Below are 25,039 nucleotides of genomic sequence, written 5' to 3' on the forward strand. Positions count from 1 at the left end.
TAACATCTGTTTTGCTACTCTGAAATGAAATTCATACACAATATAATTTACTAAGTCTGATAGCTAAAAAACATAAATTGCTAATTCCTGTAGTCTGAATGTTTATGCCTCCCCCAAATTCATATCATGAAATCTTCACCCCTCAAAAGGTGGTGGTCTTAGTAGGTGGGGCCTTTGGAGGGTGCTTCACTCAGGAAGGTGGGGCCCCCGTGAAAGAGACTGGTGCCTATGAAAGAGGTTACAGAGGACTCCCTAAGTGCCTCCCTTCTGCCATGTGAGGATACAACAGAGAAATCTGAGACCTGGAAAGGGGCCCTCCCCACACCGTGCTGGCACCCTGATGAAGGACTTCCAGCCTTCAGAACTGTGAGAAAAAATTTCTGTTGTTTATAAGCTACCCAATCTGTGGTATTTGGCATTGCATCCCAAATGGACTAAAACGCTAACCTAACCTAGTAAGGGAGAAACAAAATGAAAGTTAAAATACATATTCATTGTAAATTAAATATGTCAATGTGGTCACTATGCATATGCTTGGGTACAACTTTGTTCTTGATAAAGTGGGCAGATGTTTGCATCTCTAAGTAGAATCACTCTGATTGTGAGAGCTAGAAATGTAGAATGACATGGGGGCCACAAATACAACACAGGGCATTGTTGCCTGTGACATAATTTTCTGAAATGATGAGTGACTCTTGGTCAAGTTCTAGATGAAAGGAAGTACAGTTTCCCTTCAGTTAACAAGTTGCATTCTTGGAACATGCAGTGTACATTTAAACTTTAGAAAAACTTTTCTATGATTATATATGTTTTAATTGAAGTATAGTTGATGTACAATATTATATTGCTTTCAGGTTTATAATACAGTGATTCAACAATTACATACATCATGAAATGCTCATTACAATAAGTGTAGTTGCCATCTTCTATGATTACCTATAAAAGAGAGCTCTAGATTCAATAAATACAAACCAAGTTTCACATACCTGAAATGCACATCTGGATACTTGAGGCTGTATAGGATGGGCAGAGAATCTTCAACGTACAATGCTGTCTCTTGCTTCTCAGAACATCTAACGTTTCTGGCCAGGATCAGTGAGACAGGGGATGTTGGCCATAGTTATCAGGCTGTGATGGGAAGGGGACACAGGGCCATATTATGTTGCGTATCAACACAAATATTGTGTAAAAGTCTTTTGCCTATATATCCCCCTCCATTTCTCCCCCCATTGGGATCCAAACCTTTCTTGGTGGCCCTGGGCCTGCCCATAATATGCCAGTAACACTGCACAATCATTGTGACAACCGAAAGCTCCCCCCACATTTCTAAAATGCCCCCTTAGTGGTGGAACTGCCTCCATTGAGAACTGCTGATCTTCATCACCAGGAACAGCACAGCTGGAGTTTTAAAAGGATTTCTTTTTGCCCTACTGGACATGTTAAGCCAGAGAAGGAAATATTCAGAATGGACACCAGAGCTTTCTTCAATGTCATACATCAAAATATGGAAGAAGAAACAGATTCATTCTGTGCTTCCTATGAGATGAAAGTTGGGGCCAGAATGGACACAACCATGTGACAATGTGGTTTTGCGGTTCAGAACATAGACTTGAGATTCACAAACCTTCACAACCATGTTCCTGTTCAGCCCTTTTCTGCTCATAGAAGATGAATTTTTTTCCTTTGTTAGTGATTCTTCATCCAGCAATTCTCAACTAGTAATAGCCATCTGGTCTCTTTCTTCTGTGTGTCTGGATAAAGAAGGGTGGGAAGGAAGGGAGTAAAATGAGACAGCTCAACCGAAAGTTGCCCTGGTCCAGGAGATTCTGGACAAGGGGATGACAAGAATGACCACTACGGTTCCATCTACCTCCCGCTTCAGCTCAACATCCCTCCCACCTCAGGCCACACACACATGCCAAGAACATTGCTGTGGCTGCTGAGCACTTCCACACCCTAAAAAAGGTATGTGCCAAGTGTTGTAGAACATAACTAAGCAAGGAGAATGCCAGGTCCCCAGTCATGCACCTTAGGGGTAGAAGAAGGTGACATGAAAGGCCAGGAGTGGGGGCTGTTTAGAGAGAATTATCACCACAAGAGTAGACATGAGCCTCCAACTGGTTAATATAAGCTCCACTGGTTAACTTGTATCTTGGGTAGAATCTACTCCCAGATTCCATGTTACAGTCCCCAAGTCTTTAACCATAGCCCATTCATAGTATTGTCCCTAGCCTTTGAGCAAATAATCTCAGAGGCCTTGAATGATGCCATTCCCTTCAGTTAGATAATGCTGCAGTCAGGGACTATGGGCTAATAAGTGTGTAAGTGGAGATGTAAATGAAATCTAGAGTAAAGGGCTTCGAATCATTGGGACAGCTTGTGTGACTGTATTAATGCCACAGTGGCTGATTTTCCATACTCTGGAAAAGCTTGAATCATCCCTTCCAGTGGAAGAGTCAGGGGCTGAGCCACATGCCTACAGGGACCACCATCTAGTGGCAAATCAAGGGAGCTGCAAGATTTTAAATATTTTCTGAGGCCTTATTTAAGTAAAACAGCCTTTTATCACTGCATTCTACCTCCTTTGTACCTGGAGCTAAGGCTTATTTAGGCCAGGGATCAACAAGTTTATTTGGGCCTGAAAACTAAGAACGGTTTATACCTTCTTTAATGGTTAGGGGAAAAAGTCAAAAGAAGAATATCTTGTGATACAAGAAAATTGTATGAAATTTTAATTTCTGTCACCATAAATAAAATTTTATTAGAAAACAGCCATACTCATTTGTTTACATATTTTCTGTGACTGCTTTCACACTACAACAACAGAGTTGAATATCTGCAACAAGGCTATATGGCGAACAAAGCAAAAAATATTTACTATCTGGCGTTTTACAGAAAATATTTGCCAACCCCTGCTTTAGACTAATAATAGCTTAATTTCTGATAATGTTAAATAGGATAGGAGTTGCTCACTGTTTTTAAGTACATTCACTGGCTGATTCATTCATTCATTTCATAATTGGTGTGAGTGACAGGATCAAAGAAAAAGTTCTTGTGCACATCTAGCCCTCATATTCCAGAATGACCTGAGCAGGCTCCCTCCTTAATAGTCAGTCCATTATATCCTGAACACTACATCATTGACTGAACTTCAAACCCTCTCTGGTCTCTGTGTTTGATTAAAATAGTGCGCTTACTTCTATCTTTCTTTCTCTGTCTCCAAGAAATCTTTGGCTGCAAATTGCTTTCTTCCCCAAAATTTCTACAGTCACTCATTCCACATGCACTTCTCAGCACATGCAACAGGCACTATGCTCAGTGCCTAATATAAAGATAAATAAAGTGTAAGCCTGTCTTTAAAATATTGACCATTTAGAGAGAATCATGAAAGAGCCTGTAAAGATGGTGAGATAGATATAGGAGGCAAAGGGGAAAGGGTATTCAGGGCAGCATGAGGAACCAGGGAAGGCTTCAGAGAAATAACAGACAAAGTTAAGTAATGAAGGAGAGAACCAGAACTGAAGGAGGCCATTTAGGCCCAAGGACATAGCAGCATGAGCAGATATGTGGAGGTAAAGAAACAGCATGACATGTGTAGACAATTCCAACTGGTTGGGTGTTTCAGGAGCTGCAGAAACACATGTATTATACTTGTTTTCCCTTCTGGCACCTGACTATTGCCTTCTATGTCTGTGGGTAAAATTGTAATATTTTCAGAATATCTCACCTGGCTTTAGTCCTCAAGGGTGGAGAGAAGTATGGCTTTAGTTCATATGCATATCAATGGGCCTTCCTCAGGGGTAGAGAAAGGTTCATCTCTGTATCAGTGGGTAATAACCTGGGTAAGGGAGGGCTTATCTGAACCTGAGAGGTGAGGGGGAGTGCTGGTTTTGCTTCTGCTGGAGCAGGAAAAAGAAGGTCGTGGACTGCTGTTTGTAAGCAATAAAAGGGTTTTAAACTTTATTTATCCCTTTGACTGATTTTGGTTTTAGAGGTATTTTGTCCCAGGATTTCCTCTCTCCAGACTTACAATGTCCCAGTATTTCAATATACATTTGAAAGCTATTCTAACAGCAACAATAAATGTTTGAATGTTTGAAATTGTGCTTTATTTACATTTACCCTTTGAGTGTTGCGTTGTTGATGCTGGGGTTCTTGTTTGTGGAGTCAAAGAATGAATTTAGCAAACACCCAAGGTAGGAGAGCAGGGGTAGAGGCTTTTATTTAGAAATAAAGTGAGAGGAAAGAGTTCCTGACTCTGGCCAGGAGGGGACAAGAGAGCCCAGGGTGGTGCGTTGTCTAGATTTATAGGCAGTTGAGGATTTTTTGGGAAGTGAGGGCGTAGGGTGTGGACTTGTACCACCTATCCTGCCCTCAAGGTGGGCTGGGTTGTTGTCTGTTTGCTAGGGCTGTTTACAGTGAAGTCAGGGTTTATGTTGAGATACCCTGGCGGAACACTCAAACATTCCAGACCAAGTTGCTCCTGCCTTTTGGCCTTTAACTGATCTCACTGAAGATGTCTATATTCCTAGTCTAGTATCTTTACCCTAGAGAATTAGTGTGACCTTGACTTTGCATAATGCTGAACACAGAGTTTCGATAGGGACTTTACATTGTTACATTGCTTTGACTGTAAATATCTTGCCTTGCTTTTTCCGGAGGCCCTCATCCTACTCTGTCTAAGCCCATGGTCCCTGTCTCATCGTGGTATTGGGTATTATTGAGTCCTCCTAGTTAAAGAGCAGCAGCATATCCCAAGTATAAACCCAAGATACGCTTATATGTGTACAAAAGGAGATTATATAAAAACGTTAAAGATGCATTGTCTGTAAAAGCAAAATGGGAAACAAGCTCATGGTTTATTGACAGGAGAATGGATAGCTCCTGGTGTATTCATACAATGGAATGTTACAGAGCTGTGAAAGTGAATTAATTAGAGCCTCACATCTCAGCACATGTTAGTATAAAAAAATAATGGTGAGTGAAAAAAAGCAAATTTCAGGGGAATGAACAGATGTATAAAAATATTTATATAAAATTTTAAATCATACAAAGCAATACTTCATACATACACATGTAGCAGAAGTATAAAGAAATGCAAGGGATGAGAAATGCTGAATTCAGGATAGTATTTATTTCCTAAGGGAGAAGGAGTTCATTTGGAAGGAGTTCATTAGAAAGCAGGGAGAACACATTCCAGAAACAGGGAGCAGCATATACTATAAATAGAACTATGCAATGGCTTAGCACATACAGTAATCAGTAAAGGTTTGATGTTGCTGAATCATAAGGTGAAAGCAGGGTGGGGAGGTAAGAGCAAGAAGGTAATGAGATCAGGGAGGTGCCCAAAAGCTCAATAGTACTTAGGGCTCACTTTGACCAACAATGAGGAGCCAGGATTGACTTCTAGACAGAACCCTTTGGTAGTAACATGGAAAGTAGATTGGAGTGCTGAAGTCAGAGAAAGAACCATAATCTAGGCAGCTATTGCCAGGATTCTAACAAGAGATAAGGAGAACCTGAAATTGGGCAAGGCACCGTGACAGTAAAGGAGAGGATACCCAGGAGAAACTTTGGCACAGGGCACCAGGACACATGCCCACTATTGTACAACAGTGAAATGAATAAATAACACCTATATGCAACATCTTGGATGAACCTCAAAATGCTGAGTGAAATAATTCCCAGAATACTGCACAAAAATACCAATCTTAAGCATTCAAAAACAATCTAAACTTTTTTGAGCCACACATAAATGTATAAGGATATATATAATAAAGAAAATGACCACAAACCAGGGTAGTGATTTCTTTGGGAGACAGGGAATGAGATGATGAGATTAACGTGCACGTGCACGCATATGGATTTATCTTGAGAGGGAAAGAGAAAAAGGTCATTTGTGGACCAATGATGACAATGTAACCCGAACAAGGATTTTGTTTAATCTACTCTGTGTATTAAAGGCTCTAATACAAGAAAGGAAAACGGATAAAGCAGGAGATGATGTATTTTCAGATATTTTGGAAGTAGAATCCGTAGATTTCCAGACTTTTTTTTTTTAAGCTGGTTTTACACCCGCTTTCCGAAGGTGAGCAGCCCCGCAGGTTTTCCCGTCGCTCCAAAGCTCTGGATTGGAGGGACTGCCCGGGAATGAACGCAGCGCACCCGGCTAACGCAGAGCCAGAAAAAACGCCAGTGGAGGGGGCGGAGCCAGCAGGAAGGTGGGGCCCGAGGGGCTTTCTGAGTACTGGGTGACCCGCGCACGCGCCGTAGTGCGCTTCGCCGCCATGGTGTTCTAGCTGTCCAGTCAGCCGCGGGTGTTGGCGGCGACTTCCCTTCTGGAAGCCTGGTCTCCGCCTCCTCCTCCCACCCCGCCTGCTCAGCGGCGGAGGCGGCGGTGGCGGCAGCGGTTGTCCTTGCCTCTCCGCCACCTCCACCTCGGCCTGTCCCCTGGCCGGCAGCGTTGGCGGGGAGGGGGACAGTAGTTGTAGACGCCCGCCCCTGAGAAGGTGAGTTCCCGCCCTGGCGGCGGGGGCGGCCGCGTCTTAAGCCCCTCAGCTCCGCGGCCCGGTGAAGGCCTTGCGCCCCGAGGGTGCGACATGGCCGTCGGGTCGGGGCCTGAGTGCCTCCGCTCCTCTCACTACCTGCCGCCACGGCCCTGTGCGGAGTGTGGAGGGGAAAGTTCGCCACCGCACGCAGAGGGAGCCGAGGTGTGAGGGGGCAGAGACGGCCCGGCGGAAGTATGGATCAGGGTGTCAGGAAAGGGAAGGGGGTCTGGCGAGGAAACTCCAAGATTGAGGGGACAGACGAGGAGACAAAAGGCCCGAGACGTGGAAGGGAGTAAACCTCCGCGGGCTGGATCAACATCCTGAAAAGACGATTTCCCAGTAGGGTGGTTAGGGAGCAGCGGAGTTAGGAATGGGGAGCGCAGGAAGGAGCCGGGCGCTGAACGCTGCGGAGGCCCTGGGGGAAGCGAGGAGGGGTCAGCTGCTGAGGGATCGCTTTGGAGAGTGTTCCTTGGCTTATTGAGGATGACACCCCGTGAAGCTTCTAAGATGTACAGGCCTTTCATCATAGTGGCCTGCGTTTTAGTATGTACTTACCAGTGTCAAAGATAACACGGGGCTATACGTATATCGGTTAAATAAACATTTATTCAGTAACTACTGATCGTAGGAGAAGGAGCTGAGCTGCATTACGATTTGATTTAGTGGGAGGTGACTGGTAGTTTTAGAAGGAAAATGGGGGAGAGGTGGGGCTCAAAGTCAGGGAAGGAAGAAATTCCAAAGGGTTGGTCCCTGCGAATACGGTTGGGCCAGCTGTGTCTGCTTGCTGGCAATTAAGGGAGTGGGGTACTGTCATCCCACAGTGACTGGGAAGCAAGCTGGCCTTCCTTCCTGATGATTATATTCCGAAGGAATGGCTTTGAGGTCCTTGAGAAAGGCTTTCGTGAGTTGTAGAAGATAAACATTTCAAAGGGACAGGAAGGATTCACAATTGAAAATCCTTTATAGTAAGTACTCCTAAAATGATCACGAGCCAGTCACCAGTTTGGCTCGAACAAAGTGCACTTCTTTTGACAACCCGGAGCTCCTCCTAGCTGGAGCTCAAAGGGGAACTGGGTCATCCCAGGGATTCAGCCTTAGGCTGCTAGAGACAACGTTAAAATTTGGTCAAGTCTATGCGGAGGTTTGGAAGGTTTGTTCCTGCCGAAACTTTTTACAGTTCTCACCAACACATTTCCCCTAACACAAAAAGCTGTTTCTTGATCATCTCAACGTAACAGATGTTTGAGTTCTTAAAAATACTATATGCCTTCGAACAGCCTGCTGTTCCCAACTGTGAGATGAGGCTTGAAGGCAGTTTTGGAAATGAGTTAAGATGGTGGAGCTTGATCCTCCTGCAGAAGATCTCAGTAAAACATTTAACCAACTTCAATTTCATAATTAATTTTTAGTATTTGTTGTGTTGCCCGCCTTATGTTGCTTTTTTCTCCAGAGTGAAAGATGGCTGGAAGCCAGAATCCTCTGGAATAATTTAAGTTCCTTTTTCCTAGAAGGACACAAATAAATGTAAACCTCAAAAACATCATAAAAATAATTTTATTTTCACTCTCTTCTATGATATGTTCTATTTTTGTGTGCTATTGCATAATCTTCTACACCTTTCACTTTAGAATAATAGCAAAGTAGTAAAATATCAGAAACTTACTAAAACGTTTTTGTAAGGCACTGTATATAAATCTCACTAAAAATGGAAGTTAGAAATTGATTGCAACCAAATGATAGTCCGTTAAGTCTCTTAGTAAAGGCAACCTTTGAAAAACTAGATTTAGTGTTTTGAGTCAGCCTGGGGTAGTATCTATTTTTCTGAGATAAAAATAAAATCGGGATTTTTTTCTCCATACCAAATTTACTGCCTCTCACCAGGAAGTAAATCTGAGCAGTTTATAGGTGTTAAGACTACAATTCAGTTTGGTTCCCAGATTAGCCAGATCACAGGAGATGTGGAAACATTTCTCATAGAAAAACACCTTTTTGCCAGACTTGGCATTGTTTTTTGTGATGACTTTGAATATGCAATTGATAAAGACTAATTTAAAGATGTCAGTTCACACAATGCTAGCAATAACCTTTCTATATCACATCAAAGGGGTATAATGAAAATCCTAAAATAGGAGTTTTGACTAGTAATAGGTTCTGTTGCTAGTTTCTCCACTAGCTTCGGGACCCAGAGTAAGTCCCAAACTTTTTTCCTCATCTGTGGGGAGAGGGAATTGGATGAGACCGATTGAGTGGTTCTCAACCAGGGGTGATTTTGCATCCCTACCCCAGAGGACATTTGGCAGTGTCTAGAGACATTTTTGGTTTTCTTCACTGGACTAGGAAAGGCATGGTGAACACAGGTGCATCTATTTGGTATAAGCCAAAGATGCTGCACACATCCTAAAATGCACAGGGCGATCTTCCCACAACAAAGGATTCATCTACCCACAATGTCAGTAGTGTCGAGGTTGAGAAACTGCATAACCAAAAATTACAGTTCCCTACTGAGAAGTCTTTCCATGGCTTGGCTGTGCACTAGAACAGCAATTCATAAAACATGGAATTTTGACCTCTAATGGCTGTCAGATGACATTCAAAGAGTAATGAAATCTCTGTTAAGACTGAGACTCTACTGGGATTTGAAAAAATCTAATTTGTTCCCTGAAGAATTACTCATCACTTTCTTTCAAGTAAATATCCTTCATTAACTGTTAACTGCTACTTAACAAATTATAAATATTTTATATATTATGCTATTTAAAACACTAGTTAGACTCTGTATATTTCTAGTTCAGATATTTATCAAAGCCTTAAATAACTGCCAATTTAGATAATATGTAAACAAGAAGTGGGGAAAAAAAGGTTCATGTTACCTAGCCAGTACCTTTTTTTTCTTAAAAGACGTTGTTAGGAGATTCCTCCAAAAACAGCAAAGAATTGTCATGCTTACCAGTTATTAAAATTCCACTCACAATCTCAAGATCCTGATAGGACCATTATTACTGATTTGAAAAGCACCTGCAAATCTATTTTCATTTATAACTGTAATACTCTTAATGAGCTCCTCTGTAGTGGGCTTGATAATAAACAGATGTCAGGATTAAAAATTGGCAAGCAGGGAATATATAGAAGGTGTAAGATTACAAATAGGGAATTGAGAAATTCACAAAACCCAAAGAAATACCATATGGTCAGACATATTAAAATAAATATATATAGAATATTTATGATCAAGGTGTCATAAGATTTTCCAGAATAATTTGTATTTCATTCAGTGAGCTCAAATATTTTTGAGTTAAAAAATTGTTCACTAAGTAATGAGACTCCTGAAAAAACAGTAAAAAAACAAAACATACAAAAATCATAATTCTTGCCTGTTTCTTCTTTTTAAGAAAAATATAATTAAATGGGCTCGGTTTCAGAATGAAGGACATTTCTTGACTTCTTAGTGAATCATTGACCCATTTACATGCCAAATGCCCAAAAATGTTTTCTCTTTTCATATAGTAAACAGATTCAAGTCAAATGACAGAAAATCTAGGCTTTGCCCTTCTTACATTTATTCAAAAAACATCTTTTGAGTTCCTGCTACGTACAGGGTACTATGTTCAGTACTAAGGATATACAGATGAATTAGGAATAACCTGTTTAAAGAGCTCAGTACTAATGTTTATTAGTGAAGTTAGCCGGGGGAGAAAATAGTTTTAAATATGGGTTAGCCATACTCCTGAGATACAAGAGTAGTTCATTTTGTGTAAATCTGTGCATTGCCCAGACTCCAGAGCACATTATGTTGTAAATATGTTGGCAACTGGATAGAATGCTTGAGGAGGAGGGTGTCTGAAGAGATATTAATGATTATTTGTTAGTTTCAAATCTGCTGTCTTTATGAGGTATCAGTATGTGAAAGTATTAGCTAAGCATGTTAAAATGACTAATTTACAATTGTCCCTACTGTTTTCATCACATACATATTAGAACATAAGCATTGTTTTTTCCCCCCCGTTTTACAGACCCATTCACATTTACTAACCTTTTGGAAGGAATGGCATGTGTTTGATGGCATTCTGATGTAGAATGTATGCCTTGGGTCTCAGTAAATTTACCTTCACAATCATGATCCCTGAGATAGCCAGAGTTTACTTATCATTACTGATGCTCAAGACATAGTTTAATAAAGACATTACTTTTATATTAAATGTATAACTAGTACTCCCAGTTAAGGATTTTGTTAATTCCTCTATATTTTGTCATTGGAAATATGCCATAGAAAGCCCCCAGTTATCTTTGTGATTGTTTTATTAGGTGAAGTAGCTAGAGCTTGCCAAATTCATAGGTCAGGTACTAATCTCATTTCCTGAAACGGCAAATTTAATAACTGACATAACTAAGAGTAGTCATGATGCTGGCAGGTACAGGGCTGCATTTATTTCTAGCACAAGTAAGAGGTCTAAAAACTCCTTAAATAGGGCTTGACCTTTATAAAAAGGAATTTTTTTTTTTGCTGTGGCAAAGATAACAGAATCATTTACCTAGTCTCCTAAAACTTGATGCTGTGCTCTGCTTAGTCTTTCCTAAAATTAGAGTGGTATGTAAAGATTGCAGAACTCTAGAGCAGGAGCAAAGCAAGGATGTCCATTCACACCACTTCTGTTCAGTATTGTGCTGGAAGTCCCAGCCAATAAAATCAAGCAAGAAGAAAAAATAAAAGACTGAAGGGGAATACATAACACTGACTTAATTTGTAGATAACCTGTTCACCTCCGTAGAAAACCCTAAGGAATCTAGGAAAAGGCCACCAGATTAATAAGTGAATTTAGCTAGGGCACAAAATACAAGGTCAGTATACAAAATCAATACTATTTCTAAATGATAGCAACAAGCAATTAGAAACTGAGATTTTTAAAAACTACTGTTTACTATTGCATCAAAAAACAATACTTTTAGATAGCTTTAAGATACTATTTAAAATAACATTACTGAGAGAAAGAACATGCAAATAATGGAAACATTAGATGTTTTATACATCTAATGCTTAGTAAATTAGATTTTAAAAGTATAGGAGCATGTCATGTATTTGGTGTATTTATTAGAAGGGAAAAATTGAGTTATACCTAAAACTAACCAAATTAACATCCTAATTTTCCTCAAAAATTTTTTCTTCAAAGATTAAAGATATTTAATAAACATTTAAAAACCTTTATGCTGTAATAATGTTTAAATCCCATGTCACAGCACCAATAATGTGCTGTGGAGTATGAAAATTTATATTAAATTTTTGCTGAAATTCAGTTGATTTGTTCATCAAACCTGAGACATAAAAACATTTCATATAATGCAAAAGTTCAGGTTTAGCAATTTGTAGGTGGGTGGCTGGAATGGAACAAATTCTGACAGGTCTAGAATAGGAAAAGTAGCGTGGTTCTTAGTGTTTTATTAAGGTATGAAGCCCTTTTAGACAGTTCTGAGTTATGAGTAATTCATGTTACTCAAGTGCTTCATATTTAACATATTAGTTGGTGTGCAATGTTTTTAATTTTCATAAGTGCTTTACATATTTTTACTGAAATAAAAAAGACCAAGCTTTGTACAGCTATTGAGTAACAACCTGCATAGTTTCATTTCTCCAAAATAAACGATTCTGTCTTCTTTCTCTTTCCGCTATGATAAATGAGTAAGTAAATGGTGTTGTGGGTGTTCATCTATAACTAGGTTTGTGGTGTATAAGCAGTACAAGTAGGAACATTAAGTTTTCAGAATTTTGCTAGACTTTTCCCCCAAATTTCAGATGGTACATATAAAAAAATATTCAAGGTGCATTTCAGTCAGGACTATTTCTTAATTAGTACCTGATACAAACCTGTGAGTAGCTAATAAAAGCTGGGATCCCAGGTGTTCCTGCTTGATATTTCATACTCCTTTGGGTATTAAGTTGTACATAGTACACATTAACAGAGGACATAAACTGAAACCTTTGAAGAGTTGGATCAAAATCAGAGCAATCAGAAAAGATAATAAGGATCAAATCCAACTTTCAGCTTTTGATTTTAAAAATCCCTCTAAAACATGAGTTAGCTTGAAATACAAAGAACCAAGGGCTTCTGTCAGGCACTTCTGCCCTGTTTACATGTAACTTTTTCTTTATTTTGCCTTCTGTATTTACTAAAATAATTGGTTGGTAGAACTTTCCACTATATAGTTAAATAGATGAAATCCTGAATAACAATAAAAATAGCTCAGTCACACAGCACTTACTGTGTGCCGTTTCCTCTAAACACTTTACCTATATTAATTTCCTTGAGGCTCACAACAACTCTGAGGTGTGTTATATCCATATGTTAGAGATGAGAAACCTTCAGCATAGAGAATTTGAGGAATTCTTACCCATCTTACAGTAATATGTGATATGTGCCAGAACTGACTCCAGAGTCCCTTTGTCTGGCTCCTAGAAGCAACAAGGTAAGTAACATGTAACATGATACGGTAGGCAGCAGTTCAGCATAGATGACTTGGCCTTTGTTAGATAATATTCTGGAAACAAAGCAAACATTTAAAAATCCAATTTAACAAATTTAGGTAGAAGTATTTATTGTTCTAAATAATAAACTGTACATATTTAAAGTTATGATTCAATTAAATTTTGGCAGGTATAGACTTCCATGAAATCACCATTGTAAACAAAATGGCAAATATTTCATCAACCCCAAAAGTTTCATGTCCCTTTACATTCCATCTCTCCTACCCCTGTTGTCAGCAGCCACTAATCTGCTTTCTGTCACTATAGATCAGTTTGCATTTCTAGATGCTTTTGTAAATAGAACTATACAGTAGGTACTCCTGTGTCTTCATTCAGCATGATGATTTTGAGATTCATTCATGTATGTATTGCTGTTTTGTTCGTTTTTATTGTTGAATGATTCTATTATGAATATACCATGTTTTGTTTTTCTACTCACCTAGTGATAGACATTAGGGTTTATTTCAGTTCTTGGATATTTCAAAGTAAAGCTGCTATGAACATTCATTTACAGGTCTTTGCATGAACATATGTTTTCGTTTCTCTTGGGTAAATTCAAGTGAAATGGTTGGGTCATGTGGTATGTTTAACATTTAAAGAAGTTGTCAAACTGGTTTGTAAATATGTACCATTTTAAATCCTAACTAGCAACGTATAGGAGTTCCAGCTATTTGACATCCTTACTACAACACTTGGTATTTTCAGGCCTTTTAATTTTAATCATTGTAATGATGGTATAGTGGTATCTTATTGCAGTTTTTGTTCACACTTACTTGGCCTTTTAATGCATTCTTTCCTGAGGTGTCTATTCATACCTTTGGCCATTTTAAATGGAATTTGTCTTACTGTCATGAGTTCTTTAGTCCTCTGTCTGATACATGAGAAAGGGATATTTTCTCCCATTTTGTGACTTGCTTTTCATTCTTTAATGTAAAAATGTGTAAAGCCTGGAAATCAGAAAATGTTTCAGTTTTTAAAAAGGGGAGAAGTGGGGTCCAAAATACTGAGTGAGAAGTTTTACATCAGATAGAAAGGCAGCCAAGCATTACAGTTAATAACAGATTCTGGAGCCAGACTGCCTCAGTCATTTACTAACAGACATGCTCTTTAGCCTTTCTATGCCTCAGTTTCCTCTTCTATAGAATATGGATAGTAATAGTACTTAGCCCATAGGGTTCTTAAGAGGATAAAATTAGTTACTATTTATGAATGTTTAAATAGTACATGGTACATAGTAAGGGCAATCTGGGTAAGCGGTACAGAACAGATTGCTTGTGAATGTAATACTTTGAAATGAATATTAAAAGCAATGTAGATTTACGAAAAGCACAAGTGAAGCCATGCTTCATTTTCTTTTATGAAAGATCTACTGGTAGATCAGAAGAATTTTCTGGGACCATATTTCTTCATTGAGGATACTCTGATTTCCCTGAGGTTTTTGACGGATTCAGCAGTGTGCCAGAGGTACTTGAAGTTTAAATGGCACACTTTATTTAAAGATTAAAGACTATGTAAAATGGATGTTTTAAGATCAGAGTTCAAGAATTTCATGAGTTTTTAAGGTATTTCCTGAAACTTGGAATACATTTCTGTAATTGCTCCCTTTTGGCTATATATAACCAGAGCTGGCAATAAGAATTCACTTGTCTGTCTATAGAATGTGAAGAATTGTATCAAATTCTTAGTATCTGTCTGATGAGAACCATAGATTGCTGACAAATAGATCATCCTAGATACTAGAAAAGGGTGGATTCCCTATACCATGCCATAGGTATTATCTTGCTCTTGTTAATACTTAAAGTTTTCACCAGTGACATTGATGAAGACATAGATTGAATGCATATTAAAACTATGTGTGGGAACTGTAGCAAATGTCAAAATTAAAATAATTTGGATTTTAAAGATCCTTATAGAGAGGAAAGGTGACCTAAGCCCATAACAAGATGAAGTATAAAGTCCTTCATTTAGAAAAATCAGTTATATTAAGTACCAGATGAGAGAAGATAGCTAATATAGAAGAGATACCACCTCTTGGATTTTAGTAAAATAAAAGAAAAAAAGCAAAAATAAAAACACTGTCAGTAGAAATCTGTAATATAACACTAAAAAATCTGTAATATGACTACTGAAAAGAAAAAGGTAAGCTAAATAAAATGGGAAGAATAGAAGTAGTGTCCAGGTCAAGGGAAGTGATGATTTCACTATACTCCACAATAATTGCAATTGGTATCCTTCAAACTATAGGTGGCTACAGCCTGTGTAATGAGTAACTAGTATTTACTGTGCAAATGACATCAAGGTAGCATCAAAATTTTCTAAGGGAAGATTTTTACAACACCTAGACTTTACTACCATGCTTCCTTTCTTTTGTCTAATGGTTCCTATTGCCCACCATGTTCACCAAAGTTTGGTACATAAACAATTAGTTTAAGTGCCCAACTATGCTAATGTATAAGGAATTTCAAGGTACATAGAACATCGGCAAGTTATTTAAACCCAGTTTCACATAGAGGAATTTAACACAGAGGAATACGAAGGACAGATAGAAAGATACTATGACTGATAGAATCTGAGTTTATTCCAAAATCAAATTCACCATCTTTTTGAACACGAGGCTTCTCTAGGCCACTCCCCACTTCCCTCCTTCTGGGGAATAACAAGAGCAATAATAATAACAATTCTTCTCTTCTTCCTCTTCATTATTCTGACAAAGATAACTTTACCCAGGGTCAAAGCCTCAGAATTTAGCTATATCTCCCCTCTCTTCCTTCTACCTGCTCTCTCCCCAGCTATCAAATTCCTTTGATCCCATCTGCAGAATGTCTTTCAATTCTCCCCTTATTTTCTGTTCCCACTATGACTCTTCTGATTAAGCCCACAAATATCTTGCAACACGCTCCTGACCAATATCCCCATTTTAAGTCTCTTCTTCCCCTATTGACTATAGAATTTAAACACAAATACCTAAATAAGGCCTATTATGATCACCCCATTCCACCTTTACAGCACTGTCTTCCCCTACATTAATGCATATGTTGTTTTATCTAAAGCAGATATGCCTCTACCAATGCCCTTCTCTCCTCCAGAACACCGTTTCTTCACTCATTTTTTTCTCTAAATTTTACCCCTTCTTAATCAAGAAATCAATGGATCAATCCAAATCCATTCTTCAGAGCCTTTCCTAAACCCCTCAGCAAAAAGACATTACACTTGCTCACGTCTTACAGTATTTAACATTATTGTCCTGTATTAAAGTTGTTTGAATATCACTTTTACAAAATTATAAATTTCCTGATAATAAGAATCATCCTGTTTATTTATTTATACTTCCAGTGTATGAAAAGCTATATATATATATATAATAGAGTTAAGTCCCTGGTTTAAGATGCAGCTCTTAACACTCAACACATGTGGCAAGTTATTCTAATCTCTTTGAATCCCGACATCCTAGTCTTCAAAATGGGAGAAATTCCACATTCTTGCATAGGTAAAAGGCTGGAAGAATAACCTATTTTGTTGAGCATACACTTGTTAATAGTTGTTCATTACTTCTTTTCCTATTTCTTCTGTACCCACTACAGTATCTTGAAGACAAAATTCAATTAATTGTGATAAGTTTAATAAACCTCAAAGGTATGGAATACTGGAACTATTGTTATGTGGATTGATAAATGAAGGATAGCTTTGAAAAAAAAACTATAAACTACAGTTGACATGAGTCATGACTTGATAGAAAATGGCTGAGATTTTCAGTTTGGGTATATGATACCATTTAATAAAGATAAAAATAAAGTAAGAGCTTGATGGGTGAAGGAGTTAAAGGTGACCAAATTTCTTACCTCAATGTCAGATTAAAACATTGACTTTTAGAAATGGTTAATCTGGCATTAAGAGTTGAACCAGGAGGGAAATTGTTATTCTATTTTAGGTTGTCTTGAACTTCAAATGACTAATCTTCAGTAAACTTTCCATCTGTATGAAGTTTTGCTTGCCACCAAGACAATATTTATTTGCTGTTAAAGATTTTTAAAAGAAAAATCAATGTCATACCATCATCATGAAGTTGTTTATATTAATTCTGAATCAAGGGAAGTTCTGAAAGCCTTTTTAGTTAACCTTTCTTTCTGACTTTAGAGCCAATGTAATTATGTACTTTAAAACAACTCAAAAGTAATTTAGATACCATATATAATAAATGTTTTTAAATATTCATCAAGTTCTTTCTAAAATGTTTCTTACAATTCTTGAACACATTTTGAAGCAAATATTTTTAATCTATACACTGGTAGTGAAAATTAACCTTAGTTTGAAGATAAACTAAATTTTTATGGAATTTTGATTATAAAGTAATACACCTTTTTGTAAAAAAATAGAATACAAACATGTGCAGAAAGCAAAGTGTTAGCTCTCCTTTTCTAACCCTATTTCCCAAACTCCACTACCTTTCATTTGTATCTTTTCAGATTTTTTTCATATGGATAGTGAGCTAACACACAAATCAGTAACATTACCTACTATCAAGGTCTACTAATTATACAAGCAATCAGAAGGTTATAAAGAAGCAGATAGATATCTACTACATGAAAGATGGCTCCTCAGACCATGTTTTCCCATATTGTTCATGCATCTCTGGTCCAGAATAATAGATGAAGTTTCCAAGTGAGGGTTACCTCACGCAACAGAATATTTAAATTATGAATCATCTCCATTTTATACCCCAGCGAGTTGTATAGCTTATGTGACATTCTTCAGTGAGCCATGCCTTATGGTTCCTGGAATTACTTTACTATAGGTAATCCTTAGCCAGTGATATCTTATTAAGGACATTTTAGAGATAAGTTCCCTTCCTCCTGGCAAATATCATTAGGCTCTTTACTCAGAGGTTCAGAGGTCACCCGCCTTCCTCCTCCTCCCTGGGAAAGGGAGTGAATGGATTGCAATCCAGCTCTTTTAACTCCTTTTTTACAGTAAATTCATATGCATATATTTAATTTTTGGCTCTGTACATTGAGTTTTTAATGCTAAAATTAGATTTTAGATTGATCAATAGGTGTGTAAGCAAGTAGGTAGATAGCCAAAAATAGTTCTACATCTTGTTTCTTTCCCTCAATATATCATGGACATTTCTCCATGACAGCACATGTAGTTCCAACTCATTCATTTAAATGGCTGCATAGGAAGTAGTTTTGATAGTACATGATTGGCATAGTATTTGTATAAATTAGTAAATTTCTGTAAAATAAATTTCAACTGTTAGGAATTTTAGATACTAGTGTAGACCTCAAGTGAAAATGTAATAATTTTGGCATTATTTAGTGTGAGAAACAATTACAGCAAAAGTTCTAGAAGTTACTATGTGAATATCACTGTAGCTTTGGCTTGTCTGAGCCTTGCTTAGGGAACCGCGCTGTGATCATGTCTGTACTGACTGGGGGGGACAGTTGTTGACCACAGGCAAAGGTGGTTGGTGGTTCTGCCATGTGATGCTCTGATGACATTAGTTATATAGCAAGAATCAGTGACTGTCTTAAGATAGAATGTATTTCTTGAGACTGTCTGTTATAAAATGTAAAAATATAAATCAATACTTGATTTATTATCCCTGCCTTTCAGTACTGGTGTCCCAGATCATTTTCATAAAGTGTCAACTCCTACTGGTGCCCCAGTAACTTTACCTTCAGAATGGTATTTTTTGGACTCAATAAAAATATATCACCATATTAAATATTAGAGGTTTACTAAATGTTTTACGCTAAAATGTCATTCTAATTAGAAAAATTATATATCCTTGGAAACAGTCAGAAAATTAAGATTTGAGATGGCATGTAAAATGATTCTAGTTGAAGACTGATAATGTTACCTTATATGTTTAATATGATCTTCTATCTTACCTCCTTTTATTTTATTCATAGATACTACATTCAATAAACAAGACTGAACTTTTTTACAGATATCTTTTGTAAAAGGCCAATGCGAAGTAATGATATAGTTTGAGTCACAAAGGATTTCAAATTATGAGGTAGGTTGAAAATAAAGGGCATCTAAACCATAGGATTATTTCTACTGAAGCTGATACTCTGATTTGAAAGCAACTAAAACTGTATTCAGAATAAACATATTAAAAGTCATGAATGCCACCTTCAAATATAAAGTTGCAAGTTTGGGATCATTTATTTGAAAATAAAAGATTATTTTTCCAGGGTAAAATACATGCTCAAGGAGTTGTCTTTACTTTAAAATTTACAGAAAGCAAATTGATAATAAGTTGAAAATGGACTGTGTGAAGATTCAGATGATTGACCTCTGTTGATGATGTAATTCTAAACTTTGAAATTTAATCTTCATAACAAAATTGCTTAGTTTCAGGTGACTAGCAGTGCAGTGTTGGAAAAAAATTGATTTTGTAATCTCTGCATCATGTTTTTTAGCTCCCCAGTTGTTGCAGAGTCTCACAATTTGGGGAAAGTTTATGCTAGAAAACTGAAGCAATTAATGGGTGAATATGATCACCTTTCTCCACCAAGTTCTCAGCCTGATAAGGGTAAGGTTCCAGTCACCTCTTTATTGATCTCTGCACCATCTGTGGTCTTTTGGAACTGGCTTCTATCACTAAGCAAGTCATCAAGGTTCATCAATATCTCATTCCTTTTTATTGCTGAATAATATTCCACTGTTTGGATATACCACCTCTTATTCATCATTAAAGGACATTGAATTGTTTCTACTTTTTAGCTGTTACAAGTAATGCTGCTGGGTACATTTGTGTACAAGTTTTTGTGTGGACTAGGTTTTTGGTTCTTTGGGTATTTACCTGGGGGTGGAATTGCTGGGTCATCTGGTTACTCTGTTTAACATTTTGAGGAACTGCCAAATTGTTTTCCAAAGTAGCCACACCATTTTACATTCCCCCCAGCAGTGGATGAAGTTTCAAATTTTCCACATCCTGGCCAACACTTAATATCTATCTTTTGATTATAGCCATCTTGTAGGTATGAAGTGAAATCTTTTTATTATCAAAATTTTCAGATATAAAAGTAGAGAAAATAATATAATGAACCCTTGTGTACCCAACACCCAGTTTAAAACAATTATCAACATCTTTCTAATCTTGTGACTTTTCAAAACAGCTTTATTGAAGTATAATTGACAAACAACAAACTACATATTTAAGTAATACAATTTGATGGGTTTTGGCAAATGTATTACCCATGAAATGATCAACCACAATCAAGATAGTAAACGTATCCATAACCAAAAAAGTACCCTTTATAAATCAGCTGCTGCCTGTCACATTTAACTGCCTTATCCCCAAGCACACACCATTACTCTAGATTAGTTTGCATTTCTAGAGTTTTATGTAAATGGAATCATATATTATGTACTTTTTTGTTAGACTTCCTCCACCCAGCATAATTATTTTTAGATTTGTCCATGCTGAGAAGCATATGACTAGTTCATCCTTTCTACTACTGATATTCCACTGTATGGCCGTACCACTATTTAATTTATCCAGTCACCTCCTGATCAACACATGGGTTTTTTCCTTCTAAAGCTATTACAAATGTAACTGCTATGAACATTCATGTGTAAGTCTTTGTGTGGACATATCTTTTCTTTTGGGGAAATACCTAGAAGCGGAATAACTGGGTATTATGGTAGGTATATGTTTAAGTCCCTCAGAAACTGCCCAACTGTTCTCCAAGTAGTTACATCATTTTGTATCCCCACCAGCAATGTATGAGAATTCCCACTGTCCCACCTACTCACCAACACTGATACTGTTCTTTGACATTCTTTCTAATGTCAGCCATTCAAGTGAGTGCATGGTGGTATCTCATTGTGGTTTTAAGTAAAAGATATCATTGGCTTGAAGATCAATGGTGTCTTTTCATGTGTGTATTAGCCATTTGTATATATTCTTTTCTGAAGTGTCCATTCAAATCTTTTGCCCATATTTAATCAAATTTTAGTTTTTTTTCTAGTCAGAATATTTATATTATTTAACTTGAATAGGAGCTAAATCTACTGACTCACCAAATTAGGCTTCATTTGACTTTCTTTTTAAATCTCAGCTTTCCAGAAAAGAGAGCTGATCATTAGTGACTCTAGAGTGCTCTGTCAGGCTTATTTCTGTTAAAGAGAAGAAATGTTCATTCTACATGCGTTATGCTACCTCTTAACTTGTGGAGATAAAATAGATCAACAAAAAAATCTAGGGCATTATCATCTCATAGTAAGTATGTTTTCTGCTATATTTGTATTTATGCAGGATTTCAGGTAGGGGAAAGAAAGCAAATCAGGATAATGCTGCCCCGCTCCAAAACAAGAACCAAACAAACAACAAAAACTAGTATATCTACTTTAAATTTCCTCTGAACTTCTCTACATCAGCCCCGCCCACTGTCAGCCTTCACCTCCATGTACCCCCTTCACCCTCCCACCAGCACTGAGAGAGAGAAATCAAACCAGAAGGCCTTCTAGAATGCTTTCTTCACAAATCAGTAGATGCAGAATGAAATCCAACCCATACAGAAGATACGGAATTCTGTTCCCTCATCTTCCCTCATGCCCTATACCCAAGAGTAGTTTTATCTTGTAGCTGAATTTCTGATTTCCAGCATTCCCAAGCTGTTTTATAAACATCCTTTTACTATTAAGTCTTACAGTACACTAGTCAGTATGTGAGTATGTATGTTTATTTTAATTTGAGTAAACTGAAGATTTTTAAAGATCAAATTACTTCTGTATGATTCTTTTACTTCTTTTACTTCTGTAGTATACAATCAGAACTTTAGAAAATACCTGAACATTTAGATCAGGCTGCCCCCAAGGGTGTGTAGTCCTGAGCCACCCATCCCTATATGCTTTACATTTTTTGCCCTACAACAAAATCCTAATGTCATCTTCTTTCTGCCCTCTTCATCCCACTTCTGAGTGGGACAAAGTTGCTTGTAAGTGGCCTGGGAATATTTGACTACCCTGATGCTCCTTTTTGCCATATAATGTCATGAAATTTAACTTTTGTGCTGAATTAGGTTTTAATTTGTTTGGGCTTTGTTTTGTGTATTGAAGCTCTCTTCAAGAGCAAAGGAAATATTCGAAATAAAATAATCGAGTAAGGTTTTCTCCCATCTTCTCTACAGAGGATCCCTTGTCAACCTAATGAAGCATTCAAAGACATATGACTCTTTTCAAGATGAACTGGAAGATTATATCAAAGTACAGAAAGCCAGAGGCTTAGAGCCAAAGACTTGCTTCAGAAAGATGAAAGAAGACTGTGTGGAAACCTTTGGGTACAAAGAAGAGGTTGATTCCAGACCCAGATATATAAAGTTTGATCAGAGACTCCCATCTGGAAGTGTCCAGACCTATCCAAGATCATGTACTATTTCACAAACAGTGGGAAACCTGTTACCTCAGTGGCTACCAGCTCATAACAGCATGCTGGGACCAGAGTCCCAGAGCTACTATCAATTGACCAGGGACTGTTTCTCAGAAAAACCAGGACCCCTGAACCTTAGTCAGCAAGAGTATAATGGTAACTCATACAGTGTAGAATCTGGAGTTTATAAGCACCTCTCCTCAAAAAAAAGTATCAGTGCCCAACAAGCCAGTCATAAGCAGATACATCAGATGAGAAAACGGCACCCTGAGGAAGGCAGAGGAAAACCAGAGGAGAGGCCTGAGCATAAGGGGAAAAAAGGTTGTGAGAAAATAGATTTAGACAAACATAAGAGCATCCAGAGCAACAAAAAAGAGACAGAAACAGTTAGGGTCAGTACAGAAAAGCTTAAGAATCGGAAGAAGAAAAGCAGAGATGTAGCCTCTAAGAAAGGGGAGCATAGGCGTAGAAAAGAGAAGAAGGAACAAGTCAAAGAAATGACAGAGGAGGAAATGCTCTGGGACCAGTCTATCCTTGGATTTTGATGGTCTTGAGTTGGTTCTCCTGAGGTTAAATTGAAAAAACAGTTGAGATTTGGTCGTAACAATGTTCATGTTCATACCACTTTTCTCATGTGAGTAGTACTTTAACTTCTAATAAAGGCCAAGTGACAAAGTATTTAGTATACCGGCTCTCTAACATGGAAATTCTCATTTTCTAAAAGCATTATTACATTTTTCTTATATGCAATGTAATTTTCTTTCATGAGAGTGGCTCTGCTTTTATTCATCAAATTGCTTTGATGTATCTTCCCTTGGGAGGTCATTTATCTTAAATTGGATTATTAATAAGCTTTGTAGAATACTTCTTGATTGGGTTTGTTTTAGTTTTGGGTAGGATATTTTTATATTCATTGGTTTTTCTATGAAGCAATTTAGATTTGTTTTTCCTGTTAGATCTAACTTGCAGTGTATTTTCTAGGTTGCAAAGTGAAAAGTGAAGTACTTAAAATAATAAGCTTGGGTTACATGTAGTTTAAAAGTTTCAAAGAGTCTTGATACAAAATCAGTTTATATTCTGGAAGTGTTTATAATAAAGGGTTCTAATTTCTACATTGCGTGTTCTGTGCCAATAATCTACTCCCATTCAATGATGATTTTCTTTGGGAAGAGCAGTAACTCAGCAGTTTGTTCTTAAGAAGCAAGATCTTCTGGGTAGGTCACACTTTCCTTTATATACTCAGAAAAATTCCTTATCTACTATAGCTTGCTTATCCATATTTAAACCTACTTTTTTAGAATAGAAATCAATGAATAACCACAATTTTTCCTGATAGTTGAAATTGAAGAAAGAGGAATTTATAAGAAATAAAATGCCATTAGATTATTCCTTCCTAATCAATGTTTTCATTCTGATAATCTCCTTTCTTTTTTATGACAAGCATGTCAAGTATTTAAGCATCACTATTTTGTTACAGAAAGAGTAATGGCCTGAGAATCTGAATCCCAGGAACCTAGTCTCAGTTATGCCATCAAGATGTTCTATGACTTTGGGGAAGTCACTTAACTTCATTTCCCTTGTTAGCAAAACAGCTTGAAGGACTGGCCTCTGCAATGCCTTGGATAACAAGATCCTGTAATATAAAAATTCTCTTTGCATTCTACAATGTACTAACATGTCTATTACAGTATTAATATTATTTTGCTAAAATCGTTTTTAACACATAACCCCCGCCCCCCTGCTCCCAATCCTCTTGCTGTACCCAGTCTCCTTACCCTTATTGGCTGCTGCTACTCAGCCCTGATGCTTCCCTAGGTCGTCATCCTTCCTAGCCCCCTACCTCCCAGGCCTCAAATAGCAAAGAAGAAACGAAGAGGAGAAGGGCGAAAGAGGGCAGACGACCCATTTTATTTTAAACTAGTGACCACAAATCTCCATCAGGTTTCCCTAGTAAATTTTCCACCCTCAGAGACGTTTTATATTCTCCCTTCTCTCTTCAAACCTTCCCCTCCTTATTATCTCCCATATAGGGTCCCTTTCTCAGCTGATGAGTTCACCTCACACCCCAGTGAGAAAACTATCCTTCAGAGGGGAATTTGTCCCACCAGCAGATCTATAAACTTCCCTCAAGCACTCTGGCCTCTCTCTTCCCTTCTGTTACTATTCTAAGTTGTCTACTCATTAAAGACAAACCCCTCCCCTCATCCCTGGATCCTACAACCTTTTACCTTCTCAAGGGCTTCATCTCTCTTCTACACCATGAATCTCTCCTCCTGTACTGGATTAGTCCGTTAATATGTAAATGTTTGTTTCTCTTCTTCAAAAAACAAAGTAACAAGAAAATCCCTTGATCCCCTACATCCTCTTTTAGCTGTCCTTTCTCTTTCACATCAAAACTCGACTACACCATCTATCTACAGGTTATCAGCTCTTTCTCTCCACCTATTCTAATCTAGTTTTCCATCCTGCCACTCCTCTGAGCCTGCTCTTGTCAAGGTCTCCAGTGATCTCCATGTTATCAAATCCAGTGGATATTTTTTTGTATTCAATTCAGCCTCTCAGCAGCATTCATCTTGTTGGTCAAATGAATGCCCC

The 25,039-nt window shown here is 37.7% G+C and overlaps 1 protein-coding gene across 4 annotated transcripts; it reads left to right on the forward strand.

The window, feature by feature from the left end:
• The first annotated feature begins 6,276 nt into the window (after positions 1-6,276).
• On the forward strand, positions 6,277-23,556 carry KRCC1 (lysine rich coiled-coil 1). 4 transcript variants are annotated; one of them, XM_017672223.3, is made up of 4 exons: positions 6,278-6,509; positions 18,975-19,081; positions 19,491-19,603; positions 22,206-23,556. In XM_017672223.3, the coding sequence occupies exon 4, from the start codon at positions 22,225-22,227 to the stop codon at positions 22,987-22,989; it is 765 nt and encodes a 254-aa protein (XP_017527712.1). In that variant the 5' UTR covers positions 6,278-6,509; positions 18,975-19,081; positions 19,491-19,603; positions 22,206-22,224; the 3' UTR covers positions 22,990-23,556. The 4 variants fall into 4 exon arrangements, with proteins under 4 accessions (XP_017527710.1, XP_017527711.1, XP_017527712.1 ...); XM_017672224.3 differs by having other exon boundaries at positions 19,013-19,081; XM_017672221.3 differs by lacking the exon at positions 19,491-19,603 and having other exon boundaries at positions 6,277-6,509.
• The last annotated feature ends 1,483 nt before the right edge of the window (positions 23,557-25,039 follow it).

This window comes from Manis javanica, chromosome 1 (assembly GCF_040802235.1).
Source record: "Manis javanica isolate MJ-LG chromosome 1, MJ_LKY, whole genome shotgun sequence".
Lineage (NCBI taxonomy): Eukaryota > Metazoa > Chordata > Mammalia > Pholidota > Manidae > Manis > Manis javanica.